Source organism: Panthera onca, chromosome X, assembly GCF_046562875.1.
Source record: "Panthera onca isolate mPanOnc1 chromosome X, mPanOnc1 haplotype 2, whole genome shotgun sequence".
NCBI lineage: Eukaryota > Metazoa > Chordata > Mammalia > Carnivora > Felidae > Panthera > Panthera onca.
This window is the reverse complement of record NC_138357.1, coordinates 1,082,512-1,098,668: the sequence shown is the minus strand read 5'-3', so window position 1 is coordinate 1,098,668 and position 16,157 is coordinate 1,082,512. Positions and strand designations below refer to the sequence as shown.

Here is a 16,157-nt window from a genome sequence, read left to right as displayed (position 1 = left end):
CAGATCGTGGTGATGGTTGCACAACATTGTGAACATAGCTTAACGCTGCTGAATTCTACATCTAAAAGTGGTTAAAATGGTAAATTTTATGTGAATGTATATTTTACCATAGTAAAAAAAAATCAAAAAACAAAATTTGTAAAAGAATTTTTGTGTAGCGTCTGGCTGGCTCAGTGGGTAGAGCATGCAACGCTTGATCTTGGGGTCGTGAATTCAAGCCCCATGTTGGGCATGGAGGTTACTTTAAAAAAAAGAATGTTTACAACAATTCTATTCATAAATGTCAAAAACCTTGAAACTATCCAAATGTCCTTCAATGGGTAAGTAGATAAAGTGGGGCACATCCATACGCTTGAGTACTACGCAGCAATAAAACAGAAAGAACTCCTGACACACGTTATGATTTGGGTGAATCTCAAAGACATTATGCTGAGTGAAGGAAACCGGTCTCAAAAGATGGCGTACTATATGATTCAGCTTCTGTGGCATTCTTCGAGAGACAAAACTAGAGTGATGAAGAACACATCAGTCGTTGCCAGAGATTAGGGTTGTGGGAGGGTGTGACTCTACAGAAGTAGCATGACGGAGTATCTTGAACTTGTCCTGTGTCCTGATTGTGGCAGTGGTTACATATATGTTGAATATATATGTTAATATCCATATATATAAAAATTATAGAACATGTGTTAAAATTCATATTTTATGACTTTATATATAACATATATTTGTTACCTGTTCATATTTGATTAATTTATATATGACATATAACATATATTAAAATTCATAAAACTGAACACTGAGAGAAAGTCAATGCCACTGTAAGATAATCTAAAACTAAAAGTCTTATAAGTCCATAATGAAACATTTAATGTGAGATTTAGGAGTCTATAATTCTACTATAAAAAGCCTTACAGGGGGGTCTGGGTGGCTCAACTGGTTAAGCATGCGACTCTTGATCTCAGCTCAGCTCCTGATCTCACGGTTCATGGGTTCAAGCCCCACATTGGCCTCTGCGCTGATGGCGCAGAGCCTGCTTGGGATTCTCTCTCTCCCTTGCTCTCTGCCCCTCCCTTGCTTGTGCTCTCTCTCTCAAAAAAAGAAAAACAAAAGCCTTACAAAACTATTGAAATTAAAGAATTTGAAAAACCTGTAAGAAAGAGATCACCTAAGTTGACATTAGGCTAATCCTTCTAAGTTTTCTATAATTTCACAAATATTTAAAGAGACTAACAAAGGATGCACAATGTTAATAAAACAAACTTTGTATTTCAGCCCCTGATGTAAATTTTTACATTCCGATCAGAACTTGTTCTCAAAGAGAAAAAAATTAACACATACGATTATGTGCAAAATCAAAATCAAACCCTAGGAGTCCTGTAGAACTGTTATGTGGAAGAAGTGAAATAATGCAAATCAAAGTCATCTGAAATTATGGTCTTACCACAGTTGAAGAAGCACGATGGAATGGAGTGGGAAGGGTCTTAAACATACTGATGTGGTGCCTCCCCACAGCCACCTCCCTCGGCAGCTGTTCTGGGCTCTTCATTACAGTGTCATACTGCCTAGTAGTGCCCAGACAGTCACTAAGTAACGATCATAAACTTAGGCAAGCAAGGGTCGTAAATGAAACACTGTTCTTTGTCATAACCTCAAAGATCAGGGACGAACTGGTGTCTGGAATGGCTCTGCGCTTGCTTCTATGAGGTTATAGATTCACTTCCCTTTTCTGTTCTCTGGAGACAGAGCACAGCTGGTCAGTATCCTTTAGAGGAGTGTTTTCTTCTACAAGTTTCCCAAGGGCCATTACTAAGTGTGAAAAACATTGGGAAGACCACAGCAGATTTGTATATGAGTCACTTTCCATCTGCATATGGTTAAGTGAACTTAACAGCACAAGTTTTATCAAATAGAAAGGCAAAATGAAGCATTTAATTACTTCTTCCCTGGAGATTATGGTTCTTAGATTTTTACTTCCTATTAACCTCATGCATAGGAGGGCCGGAACTGCCTTCTCAAAAGTACATATAGTCACGGTGCCTCGAACACTGTTTTTCTAAGATCTCTTTTCACTATTTCACAGGCCTCACGGAGACCCTCTCTGGCTCACGTGCCTCCTAATAGAAGTAACAACAGAGGGCAAGAGGGAGAGATGAGTGAGTGAATGAATGAATGAATGAATGAAAGGATAGAGATGGCAGGTCTCTGTCTACTCAGGTCTACACAAAGACCCTATAATCTGAGTCTCCAGAGACTAAGACACATTCACAGTCCCGGACACTGTACTTCCTCCCAATGGGACTCTGATTCATCTTTCAGAAATATTCAGAGGCAATCGGGGCCAGGCCACCAGGGGTCTGCTAGAAAGGAATACAGAGGTGAGTTTCCACAGCTTAGACTCTGAACATCCAGAGAGCTACAAAGTCATTAGATCAGGGGCGCCTGGGGGGCTCAGTCAGTTGAGTGTCCGACTTCAGCTCATGTCATGATCTCACGGTTTGTGGATTCGAGCCCCGCGTCGGGCTCTGTGCTGACGGCTCAGAGCCTGGAGCCTGCTTCGGATTCTCTGTCTCCCTCTCTCTCTGCCCCTCCCTGGCTTGAGCTCTGTCTGTCTCTCTTCAAAAATAAATAAACATTGGGGCGCCTGGGTGGCGCAGTCGGTTAAGCGTCCGACTTCAGCCAGGTCACGATCTCGCGGTCCGTGAGTTCGAGCCCCGCGTCAGGCTCTGGGCTGATGGCTCGGAGCCTGGAGCCTGTTTCCGATTCTGTGTCTCCCTCTCTCTCTGCCCCTCCCCCCCCTTCATGCTCTGTCTCTCTCTGTCCCAAAAATAAATAAAAAACGTTGAAAAAAAAATTAAAAATAAATAAATAAATAAATAAATAAATAAACATTAAAACATTTTTTAACAAAGTCATTGACATCAAATTGGATATCACAGTCTTGCTGACATTTCCATCTTCCCATTACACATGCCCCAACCCTGGATACCCTTGAAGTACCGTGGCCTCGAAATGGTATGAGGAGCTGACTATCGCAGGGAAGAAACCCAGCCCCAACTGATTTGTTGCCAGTAACCTGGGATTACATTCAAGTGATTGGTTTAAGATTGCATGGGGCTTTCTGAAGTACGTGTTTCCTTTATAATGAACTCGTAAGAATACAGATTGGGGTGAAACATATGAAGAGTGTGAAACAGAGGATTACCATGTGGATGTAGCTTTCTTCCTCTTCTCTGGAAACAGAATTGGCAAAAAATCTTGCAGAATTAATACCATTTCTTTCTGGAGAGAGAAATCTGGTTCGATTGCTAAGAACAAAAATATAGATGAGGTCAAAGCAATGTCTTACAGCTGCTCTGAAAGCCAGCCAGGAACTGACGAGGTCCCCGCGGCGTTTGCAGCCCCGCCCCCCTTCCAGATACAATTTCCTTCTGGCCACAGCAGTCCCTGAAGCAGAAGAGACTGCCCAGGTTCTGTCCCATGCTGGGGCAAATGGCTCCCAACTCTCAAGGGGCACAGGTCACGAGCTTTCTAGAAACAGACCAAGGCATCATATCACTTAGGGGAAAAAAAAAACACAAACAAAAATAACATGCTCCTTTGTGATTCTCTTGCTTCCCTTCAGAGTAGCCAGCAAAAGTAATGACCGGTGGGCATCCCTCTGATGGAATCAGAACAAGACTGCAAATTAATTTTCACCCTCCTCCCGAGTCAGAAACACAGGCTGTGTCTCTGTGCAGCATGAATGGAAAGAGAGCTCACTGCAGAGTTCTGCCTTGCTAAGTGATTGTATCCTGTGGCATTCAGGGTGAACCGGGAAACTCTCGGGCCAGGCTCCAGACTCTGAAAATACAACCTCTAACAGGTGAGATGAGAGAGTGCAGATACATTTTGGGCTTTGTCTGCCAGGTCCATGAACCATCTCTTTCTCTGAGAACTCCCTTCTCCTATTCTGTTCACGAAGTCGGGCTTCTGGAAGCCACGTCGGTTCCGCTGGCCCCTCCCCCTGGGCCACAGGTGATTCCACTCAGGCTGGGGCGGTATAATTCCCTCTCCCCGGAAATGTGAGTTGGGGTCGGAAAAGAGCCGGTCTCTGTTGGTACTGGACTCGTAGCGTGTAAGTAAGCTCACGAGGCCTGGTACAGCTCTCCTTGGCCATAAGGCATGTGCCACACTGACAAGAGCTCTCCAGAGAGAGACAGAAGAGCAAATGCGGAGAGAGAAGCAAACGCATGAGAGGGAGAGTTCCCTGGGTTCCCAACAGCTAGTTCCTGACTCCAGCATCCTGGGACATTCAGTTATATTCCTTCCTTTGTGATCTACACAATACTTCTGGCTCATGGTAACAACAAACCCCATCCCCCTTTGACTTAAACTAGACCAGGTGGGCCTCAACTACATTTCATCAAAGATGCATCACAAAAATTGGGAGCGCCTGTGCTGGCTGAGGTCCATTTGAGCAATCAAAGATGTACCAAGGCACAGTGCGGGTCCTGGTTAGAGACGTGTGTTCCCGGATGGTGGACAGGTGGCTCAGGTCCAGCGGGGGTGGCCGTGCTGTGAGAGAAGACACGATATCCAGTATGGTAAGTGCTCAGGAGTGAAAGGATGGAATCTAGAGACTAAAATGAAGACATTCCACTTAGCACATCAAATCCAGATTTACTAACGAGCAGTACTGACAATGAGGGGGAGTTTTGCGGACCTACCCTTCTCCTTCCTCACTGCTCACATTACAGCTAGAGGTAGCAATGGGGCAATACATTTAGTCAGTGTGCATTTGAGACCTCACTGCACATCAGGCATAGTTCTAGGTGTTGGAGGCACAGTGTGAGCAAAGCAGATGAAAGTCTCTGACCTTATGGGATCCAAACATCTACCTTACACTTGGTGTGTCCAAAATGGAAATTTTACCTTTCTTATTACAGGCAGAGATGATCACCCAGGTTCTATCCCCACCTCCCATCCATTGTCTACTTGATAGTCTTTCTACCTAGAACATTCCTCCCCATCTCTCTGCCTGGTTAGTCACCTTCAGATCTCAGGTCAATGTCCCCTGCTTAAAAAGGCCTTCTTTGGCCTCCAGACATCATGGGCATGCATGTATCCCTCTACCATGGCCTTGACCAGGTTGCTTTGTTTCCTCCACTAGACTGCATGGGTGGAAACTGTTTAAGCCCCCTCCGTATCGTCAGAACCCAGGACAGCGACTCCTACTTCTCACTTTCCCAGGAGCCTCTGACCTGGGCAAGCTGCTGAGCTGGAAAGGACATATGAGTCACAGTCACATAGTCTCTGGTGTGAAGATCTCTCCTGCTGGCCATAACTCCCTGGCATCAGCCTCACCGACCAGCCACCTCCTGGCTTCTCCACCTGCCCTCTCCCCGTTGGGCCCCAGGGTCTATCCCTGCAGCCACACCTGTCAGAGCCTGAACTCTTGGTCCAGGGGTCCACCTGGACACCCACCCACTGGCTCCCGAACCCTAAGTCCAGACGACATGTTCATGCCTGATCGCCAGGTCCTATGAGCCATGCTGTCCGATATGGTAGCCACCAGTCACATGTGGCTATTTAAATTTATATTTATTAATATTAAATAAAATTTAAAATTCAGCATGGGGAATATAGTCAATAAAAATTCAGTTCTTCGCTTGCGCTGGCCACTTTTCAAGGGTTCAATAGCTACATTTCTGTCATCATAAAATTTCTGTTGGATAGCATTGCTATAGAAAATTAATTAAACGAAACAACATCTACCTCAGCGTTACAGGTCCTTGTGAAATCATTTCTGAGCAGAATGAAGGATTATTTCCTCTGAACCTCATAAGACAGGATTTGCTCTCCTGTGTGGTACTGACTTCATAATCCTCCTTCTTCCAGCTGCTTTTCACCTGTGCTCCTCCCACCCACTGAGGAACCTGCTTCCTCATCTTCACACCCACCCCCCCCCCCGCCCCCCGCCCAGTGAAGGGGTGAGGCTGGAAGGACCAGGCATGGGAGGGGGACTTAATGACCAGGTTGGGGCGTGGCTACCTGAAGTGGTAGTATTTCCAAAGAGCAAACAGAGGTGGGAACAGACCAGATTCTGGGAGTTCCTGGGAGTCACCAGACCTACTAGGCAGGTGGCAGTGGGGGGAGAATAAAGTAAGCACATTACTTTGACCTGCTTTTCCTTCCCTCTTCTTCTTTCTCCCTCTCTGTCCGTGCTGTTTGCAGCCCAGGGGAGCTGCCTGGGAGTAACACAGAAGCTTCAAGGAGCTCTGTGCCCAGAGGATCCAGACTCCCTGCTCCCGGACACCTCTGTGGATGGGCACGCACAGGGTAGTGGGTGATCAGCTGCATACGACCAGGTCTGACATTCACCAATTCGGATGAAAAGTCATTCTTGACTACTTTCCTCGGTCTGGGGTGGCAAAGGCCTTTGTTAGGGAAGCAGACAAAGATGGACCCTCTGGAATGAACTTGGCATCGTAGGCTGCATTTGCAGGGCCACAGTGCCCTAAGTCCCGTGCCTCCTTTCCTCAGTCTGGGGCGGCAAGGTCTGCCAGCCCTTCCTGTTCAATCCCAGCCATCGCTCCTCACCCCTACACCTCCCAGGCCTCTGGGACGGCTCCTCCAGTGCTTTCTTCCCAGAGACGGTCAAGAAGGAAACTTCTGCACATGGCCCCTAGGACCTTTCTCCCCTCCCCTGCACAGCAGGTCCGCTCACGTGGCTTACGTTTCCTCTGAGGCTTGAGATCTCTGTTCACTGGGGGAGGCTCCATGTCTGCAGGTAGCTCAGGCAGCGGGCTTGAGATGCTCCCTGGGCTCATGGGGATGTAGTCATCATGGCCGCAGTGGGTTCTAAGAGCAGAGGTGGCCACCTGTGGGCCCATGGGCACGTAGCCATCTTCGGCACTGGCTGAAGCTGTGGGGTACACCGGGGAGAACCCGCATGGCTGCAAGAGAACAGGTGCAGGTCGGGAAGCACGGCCAAGGCCGTGCACGGGGGTTGCAAGTATCCGAGAATAACTTTGAACTTCCTTAAGAAAGTCAGGTAAGCCTCTAACTTGGGCTCTGCCCCTGCTCCTACTGTATGAGGCAGGTGAGGACACTCCTGGATTTGCTGCTGGAAGATAGAGGGTTATGCATTTCCGCAAACACTCTCAGTGTAGTGTGATGCCTTAAGTCCCACACCCCGAGGCAGACAAGTGTCTGAGTATTAGAACTGGAAGGGTCCTTATAGGACACGAAGTGCAATCGTTCTCAGACAAGTTGAAGCCTTAGGGAAGACTGAAAGGGTCCTCAGAGATTCAGTGCTGAGTCTCAAAAGACTTCGAGGGAGCATATATTGGTCAAGCAACTTGTGGTAAAATCGAGGCTTAAAGGAATTCTAGTGCCAAACTTACCAAATTTAAACTAAGCCGCTTGTCTCGGTGTTTTAAGGATTGGCCTTCTACATCAGCTGTAAGAAACAAGCCAGGGTGGTGAGAAATGCAAGGCAGTATCAATTGAAACTAGGGTCCGAGTCCCTGTGCACCTCGGGGCCCTTTGCTCCGCTCCAGAGGGAAGAGGCGTGTGACACGGTTTCTACACGCAAGGCTCACTATTCAGGGTAGTTGGGCCGTCAGAACACAGATCCCCAACAGGTGGAAATCAGAGCGGATTTCCAAGTTTCTGTATGATGGCTTGAGTGCCGTCTGTGAATTAGGAACAGATATAGCGGAGAGTTAACAAACGCTTGCCGCATAGACCACATGAATCTTCGGCAAGGACAGATGGTGGACACAGAGCTAGGGGTTTGAAGAGAGAAGGTGTAAAAGATCCCTTGTGATGAGCGGGTGGGTGGGAGGAACGGGCGAGCGAGGGCACCGCGGAGCAGCACCGAGGGCACGCCGGAGACCTGTGATCCCGGAACTGGTGACCAGGATTTCCTGTAGTGGTGGTCAGCCACCTGGGTATGGGCTTGGAGAAAGAGGAAAGTTTGGATTAATCCAGGATTAGAAACTTGTCAGATGGACATGACAGTGTGACATAAAAATTTAGAAGAGGGGCGCCTGGGTGGCGCAGTCGGTTAAGCGTCCGACTTCAGCCAGGTCACGATCTCGCGGTCCGTGAGTTCGAGCCCCGCGTCAGGCTCTGGGCTGATGGCTCGGAGCCTGGAGCCTGTTTCCGATTCTGTGTCTCCCTCTCTCTCTGCCCCTCCCCCGTTCATGCTCTGTGTCTCTCTGTCCCAAAAATAAATAAAAAACGTTGAAAAAAAAAAAAAAATTTAAAAATTTAGAAGAATTGTCGGATGGAAAGAAGACATGTCCAGAAGGCAGGGCAACAAGATAAATGGGCCTCGACTCAAATGAGATATGATTTGGGGAATTAGCAGCTCAGAGATGGCAGTCACATCCAGAAGACCGCATGGGTTTATCTAAGTTGTAAGTGTTGAGAGAAGCTTAATTACAAAACTATAAACAATGCCCAGTATTCAAAGAGCAGGAAGATGAGTGACCATAGAGTAATGGGAGAAGTCCAATAAGTGCTCTCAGCCAGTGGGGGCCAGGGAAGTGCTGTCTGTTCCAGAGCATGGAGGCATGAAGTCCGGTTGCCTCAGGAAAATAAACTGAAGAGTCCCTGTCATCTTCAAGTGAAAAATAATTCCCAGCTCAGGAAGGTGGAAGGGAGATTAGTGGAATTAAGGTTATGCATCCTATGCAGATCTTTCTCGACTTCCTTTATTGCTTATGTCCTGATAAAGCCACCCTAAATTGAAAATATCCTAAATCAAAAAGTGTTTACTGCACCTAACCTACTGAACATTACAGCTTAGCCTAGCCTGTCTTCGACATGCTCAGAACACGAACAGTCGCCTACAGCTGGGCAAAGTCGGCCAACACAGAAGCCTATTTGCTAATAAAGGGTTGGTTATTCCGTGTAATTTATTGAATACTGTACCGAAAGCGAAAAACTCCACAACTGTAAGTGTATTGGTTGTTTAGCCTCTTGACTGCTGCTGCCCAGCTGCACAAGAGGATCGTACCACATACCAGCAGCCTGACAAAGATCCAGACTCAAAATTCTAAGTACAGTTTCTACTGAATGCACATTGCTTTCGCACCATCATAAAGTTGAAAAATCCTACATTGAACCATCATAAGTCAGGGACCATCTGTATACACATATATGTCTACACACACATATGCGCGCAGACACACACTTCTTTATATATTCCTTTTTAACACAAATGGTAGCATATCATACTCACTGTTCTGCAACTTGTTTTTTTCACTTAATACCTTGGAGATCAGGGCAGAGAAACACTATAAAGAGTTTCTTCATTCTTTTCATCACTGGCATTGTGTTTCATTCTACAGATGGACCATAATTTGAGTATTCCTCTAATATTAGATATCAGTTTTATTTCCAACACTTTATTTATTTTTATTTTTTTAATTTTTTGATTTGTTTAGAGAGACAGAGTGTGTGTGCATGTGCTAGTGAGGGAGAAGGGCAGGGGGAGAGAGAGACAGAATCTTAAGCAGGCTCCGCTCAGCATGGAGCCTGACATGGGGCCCGATCCCACGACCCTGGAATCATGACCTGAGCCAAAATCAAGAGTCCGATGTTCAACCAACTACACCACCCAGGCACGCCCTAACACTTCGCTTTAAAACAAAGGACAGAAATGGATGACAAAAATAGAAATAGAAATTGCATGCTTGTACTTGGGAAAGAAAGTGAAGGAAAAGATAAAACCAACCTCAGAAATGAAGTCTAAGTTACAAGATTCCCAGGGAAGAAGAGATTCAACTGAAAATTTATTACGTGCCATTAAAGAAATGCCAGAAAACAACTGACAGACTAAAAAGGAAAGAAAGAGAATCACAGAAAAAAATGGCTGAACTAGAAGACAGGCCAAGAAGATGCAGTGTACACATTTATTATTAGATTCCTTGAAGAAGGAAAACAAAACAGTGGTATAGTGCCAAAATTAAAAATTATAATCCAAGAACAAGTCCACAAATACAGTAACACCTGATGCTACATGCTGAAAGGGCCCGCCAAGTACCTGGTCAATTCTACCCAAAATGGTAAATTCTATTACAACAGCTATATTGATAAAATGACAGAATGAAAACAAATCAAATACCCAGTTCAAACCTAGAAAAAGTACAACAGAGAAAACCAAAATAATTTACAAAATAGGGATAAAAGCAGAAAGTAATAGAGTGCAGAAAGAGAGTAGACAATTTTAAAGAGTCAAAATCTTTGGGATGCCCGGCCAGCTCGGTCGGTGGAGTGGTGAATCTTGATCTCAGGGTTGTGAGTTCAACCCCATGCTGGGTGCAGAGAGTACTTAAAATATTATTTAAAAATTCAAAATCTTTGTTTTCTGGGGAAAAAAGTTACCAAAAGGCAACCGACTAGCCAATGTAATCAATAAAGGAGCAGTGCCTAAGTATACAGAATAAGAACTAAAAAGGAGGAAATTATCGTTGAAGCAGAGGAAATTAAAAGAAACACAAGAGACAATTCTGCACCAATTTCTACATGTTTTAAAATCTAAATGAACTGGATAATTTCCTAGAAAAATAAAATATACCAGAAGTGACCCAAATAGAAATAGAAATATTACACATATAAGTCACCATAGAATAAAAGAGAAAATGACCATGGAGCTACCTCCCAAAAGCACCAGGACTCCATGATTTCCACAGAGAATTTTACCAAACTTTCAAAGACCAATGCTACACAAATTGTTCTGAAGCATGCAAAAATAAAAACATATTTCTAATTCTTTTTAGGGGGCAAGTATAACTTTGGTAGCTCGACCTGATAAAGATAAAGCAAATCAGAAAATTCCAGGTCAATATCACTTGTGATTATCAATGCAAAAATCCTAAAGTATTAACAATCAGAGGAAGGTAGGACTATTAAATTGTTTGAGGGAAGAGCTCAGCAAAGCCATTCCCCAAAAAGCAATGATAAAACTGTACAAACTTATTTTTTTAAAAAACCCACAACAACAACTATTTTAAGACTCTTCAAAGTCATCAAAACCACACAACAACTGGAAAGCACTTATTCAAGAAAAACTCCTGGACATCACATAAGAACAGCGTGAGTCTGTGGCATTTTAGCTTGAGGTGTTCCCAAGCCCCTCACTGGCCCAATCAGCAGGTGTTCTACTAGGGCAGGGCGGGCCATGAAGACCGCCGGCTTTGCTGCCAAAGGGGACTAACTTGATTTGGATCGAGCATATAAAAAGCCTGTCCCTCTAGGGCACAGGGATCGCAGTGCCAGGCACGGTAAGCAGCGGACAAAGAAGGAGAGCAGCCAGAAATACTGCACGTTGATCTCAGGAACGAGTCCACCAAAGTGCCTCGAAATTCAAGTATGCTAAATACAAACACATCAAGACCAAGACACGTCCCAAACTGCTGAAAATCAAAGGCAAGGGGGACACCTCGAACACAGTGAGAGAAAACCAGCTCTTTATGTACAAGAGAATCACAAGGAGATTAACAGCCAACTACTACTCATGGCAAACGGAAGGCCAGAAGGTAGTAGAATTACATATTCAAAATGCTGAAAGAAACAAATCTGTCCAACGAGAATTCTACATGCAGCACAACTGTATTGCAAAAGTGGAGGCAAAATAGAAACATTCCCGGAGAAACAAAGACTCACGGAACAGCCTTATGCAGGCCGAAAGGACGTGACAGCACGTGGTAGCACCAACTCTACAAAGAACTAAGGGGTGCAGGTAAAGAGAATCATGTAGGTAAATATGAAAGATGACAGAAGTACAGAATTTTCTCTTCTTTTAACTGACTTAACAGACAGTGGCATGAAACAATAATCATAAAACTTATTTTGGGGCCTATAAAGTAGAAAGATCTAACATACTTGATGATAATAGCCCAGGAGTAGAGAATGGCACTATACTAGAGTCAGGTAATGACAACAGGTTGGAACTCAAAACCACGGGAAGAAATAAAGAGCACGAGAAACAACAAACACATGAGTTTATATAAGAGATTCTGTAAATAAACTTTTTCTGTGTGTACGGGTACGTGCATATATATATTTTCCCAAACCATCTGAAGGGAAGTTGCGGTAATCAGGAACCTTCACTTCAAAATATTTCAGTGTGTATCTCCTAAGAAAAATAACATTCTTGGGGCGCCTGGGTGGCTCAGTCGGTTTTTGGCTCAGGTCATGATCTCATGGTTTGTGAGATCCAGCTGCGTCGGGCTCTGTGCTGACAGCTCAGAGCCTGGAGCCTGCTTTGGAATCTGTGTCTCCATCTGTCTCTGCCCCTTCCCTGCTCGTGCTCGCTCGCTCTCTGTCTCTCAAAAATAAATAAACATTAATCTTTTGTATAACCACAGTGCTTCAGCAAATTTGGTATTGATATAATACTATTATGTAATAAAAGCAGGGAGCTATCTGATTCTTTTTGACAAAAACGAACCATTCCATTGAATGGATGTAAAATAATTTATTTAACCATGTCTCTGTTAACGGACATTAAGGTTAATTCCAATCTTTCACAAATAATTTTCACTCACCAACCATGCACATATGTCCTTTTTACACGTGTAAGCATTTCTGTAACCAAAATTGCCCTTCACAGGAGGGCACCATCTACCAAAACAACAGGTACTATATAGTCCCTATTCAAACACTGCTGCTGTCCCAATACTGTCCTTAAGAGCAACTATTGGCAGGGTGCCTGGGTAGCTCAGTAGGTTAAGCTTTCGACTTCAGCATAGGCCATGATCTCATGGTTTGTGAGTTCGAGCCCCGTGTCAGGCTCCGTGCTGACAACTCAGAGCTTGGAGCCTGCTTTGGATTCTGTGTCCCCCTCTCTCTCTGCCCCTCCCCTGCTCACACTGTCTCTCTCTGTCTCTCAAAAATAAATAAACATTTAAAAAAAATTTTTTTAAAAAGAGCAACTATTGGCTAAATTCCTAGAAGTGGAATTGCTGGGTCATAGCTATAGTGTTTGTACTAACGTAAAAAAAAAAAAAAAAAAAAAAAATCACCAAGCTATACTTTTTAATTTTTAAAAAAATTTTAAAGGTTTTATTTTAATCACCCGATGCTTATCACAAGTGCACTCCTTAATCCCCATCACTTATTTCCCCCATCCCCACTCTCCTGTCCTCTGTCACCATCAGTGTGTTCTCTAGAGTTAACAGCCTGTTTCTTGGTATGCCTCTCTCCCTTTTTTCCCCTTTGCTCGTTTTTTTTTTCTTTCTTTCTTAAATTCTATATATGATTTGATCATAGATGAAATTTGTCTTTCTCAGGTATTTGTCTTTCTCAGACTGACTTATTTTGCTTAGCATAATACTCTGGCTGTATGCACATCATTGCAAATGGCAAGACTTCATTACTTTTATGACTGAGTGATATCCAAGATACATTCATAAGAGGAAAATCAATGGATGGAACAGAGTGTAAGAATGCTACTGTGTCCATCAAAAAATAGATTATATATGCATGTTTTCTTGAATATCCAGAAAATTCTCTGAAAGGATACAGGTGATAGGAAAATAGCAAACAAGACAGCGGCACAAAGGAGATTTTTTCATTGCATACCTTTTTTTTGTTTGTTTTGGAGGAGGAGGAGGAAGAATCGGGGGTAGGGTTTGAAACCAGAAACATCCTCAATTAGCTAAGTCACTTGTCAGACCCTATTTCTCCACCCATAAACATTAGAAAAGGAAAGCGAACTATGGAATACTTCATGAATGTGCATATCACCCTTGCACAGGGCCGGGCTGATCTTCTCTACATCGTTCCAATTTGAGCGTATGTGCTGCCGAGGTAAGCACTGTCTACCTTCTTATAATAAAGACTGTGAAATACAAATACTCCTTTAGAAATTAAATAAATGAAATTTGAACTCAAAATATGAGTCACACAGCAGGTTAGGCACAATTGAAGAGAGACTTCAAAAAGAAATTCTGAAAGAAATTACTAGAATTCAGTACAAAGAGATGAAAAATATCCAAGAGAATTCAAGAAACACGCAAGACAGGCGGGAAATCTAAAATACATACACTTGGGGCCCCAGAAGAAAAACAGGGACAACGGAGAGGCAATACTTGAAGATACAGTAACTGTAAATCAATAAGCCACAAAAAGAATGAAAATAATCCCAGAATGAACTTATAAGATGCCAAAAGCAATAATAAACTCGAAAAATATTTAATGTAAGTGAAGCTTTAAGAAAATTATGGTACAAAAAAAAGAAAATTACGGTATAAAAATACTATCAATAATGTTTACCTGATGGGATTTAGAAAATCAAGAGGGAAGTAAAATACTATATGGTATTAGCATTTAAAGTGGGGAGAGGTGGGGCGCCTGGGTGGCTCAGTCGGTTAAGCTTCCGACTTCGGCTCAGGTCACGATCTCGCGTTCCGTGAGTTCGAGCCCCGCGTCGGGCTCTGGGCTGATGGCTCAGAGCCTGGAGCCTGCTTCCGATTCTGTGTCTCCCTCTCTCTCTGCCCCTCCCCCGTTCATGCTCTGTCTCTCTCTGTCTCAAAAATAAAAATAAAACGTTAAAAAAAATAATAAAGTGGGGAGAGGTAATTAGGTCGAAAGCATTCTAACGTCTTTGCGTTACTTTGGGAGAAGCGCACAGATACTGACGAGGTTAAGGAGGTAACATGGAGAAAGGACTCACTAAAAGAACAGGAATGTGCCACACAACTTCCAAAGGAGTAGAGGTTAGACCTGAAGAGATGCAGCAAACCCAACTCAGAAGAAAGCAGGGGATGAGATTACAAATAAGAAATTTTGTACAAACAGGAAAAAACAGAAACCACAAAATAAAACGGTAAAAACAAATCTAATTAGTGTAAATGGGTTAACCTTTCTAGTTAAAAGAGAAAGGCTATCAAAACAGATGAAAAATTTAAAAGAAGGATACAGGATTGAGCCCTGCATTGGCTCCATGCTGAGCGTGGAGCCTGCTTGGGATTCTCTCCCTCCCTCTCTCTCTGCCACTCCCTCGCTCGTGCTCTAAATAACACGTGCTCATGCTCTAAAAAAAATAACAATACAAAAAAAGCTATATGCTTTTTATAAGAAACACATCTAGGGACACCTGGGTGGCTCAGTCACTTAAGCATCTGACTCCTGATTTCGGCTCAGGTCATGATCTTGTGCGTGTGCTCTCTCTCTCTCTCTCTCTCAAATAAATTAAAAACAAAAGAAACAGCTCTAAAATTTGGTCATGGAAAATATGAAAACCAAAGAATGAGAAAATGTGTATCATGCAAATACTGAGCAAAAGAATGCCGATTAATATTTTAGTATTTAGTACTTAATATAGGCATAGCTACATTAATATCACATAAGGCAGACTTTAAGACAAAAACATTACTACAGAGTCATGACAAATTGATAAAAGTTTCAGTTCACTAGAAAAAATATACAAATTCTAAGAGATATGTAACTAATAACATAGCTTTAAATTATATACAGAAAACTCTGACAGAATGATAAAGGAGAAAGAGACACTCTTCAGTCATAGGGATAGATTTTAGCATACCTTGCTCGGTACCTGCTACAAGGGAACAGAATCAGTGCCAACAGAGGAGGAATAGATGACATGACCGCTAAAGAACTTGACCTGAGCATGTGTCCTTGTCAGGTATATTCAGAACATTCACAGAAATACCTATATATTGAGCCACAGAAGAAATCTCAAATTCCTAAGGATTGAACTCATGCAAAGTATGTTCTCCAATTAAAATGTAATAAGCTACAGGGGAGCCTGGGCGGCTCAGTTGGTTGAGGGTCTGACTTCAGCTCAGGTCATGATCTCTCAGTCAGTGAGTTCAAGCCCCACATGGGGCTCTGTGCTGACAGCTAAGAGCCCGGAGCCTGCTTTGGATTCTGTGTCTCCCTGTCTCTGCCCCTCCCCTGCTCATGCTATGTTCTCTTTCTCAAAAACGAATAAATGTTAAAAAAAATTAAATGTAATCAACTAGAAAAACAACTAGAAAATCCTCAGGTTTGGAAATTAAGAAATGCAGTTGTACATAATGCATAGGGCAAAGAAGAAGCCACAATGAAAACTAGAAAAAATTTTGAACTGAATTAAAATGAAAATATGACCCTCAAAGCTTATGGGATGTGGCTAAGACAATGTTTATAGAAACTTC

General features: G+C 43.4%; 1 protein-coding gene and 1 non-coding gene across 2 annotated transcripts in view; both read right to left on the bottom strand.

Annotated features, from left to right (window-relative positions):
• The window catches only part of GAB3 (GRB2 associated binding protein 3), a 289,515-nt gene that overhangs the window by 228,121 nt on the left and 45,237 nt on the right, over positions 1-16,157 (bottom strand). The window contains exons 5-8 of the mRNA XM_081792630.1: positions 7,386-7,441; positions 6,716-6,935; positions 4,473-4,554; positions 3,203-3,305 (exon numbers count right to left, since the gene is read on the bottom strand). Coding sequence (XP_081648756.1) covers positions 3,203-3,305; positions 4,473-4,554; positions 6,716-6,935; positions 7,386-7,441 — 461 coding nt within the window. The remainder of the gene's footprint in view (positions 1-3,202; positions 3,306-4,472; positions 4,555-6,715; positions 6,936-7,385; positions 7,442-16,157) is intronic.
• LOC145714747 (U6 spliceosomal RNA) lies at positions 13,709-13,814 on the bottom strand. Its single transcript, XR_014136961.1, has one exon. It is a non-coding gene; the product is annotated as a U6 spliceosomal RNA (small nuclear RNA).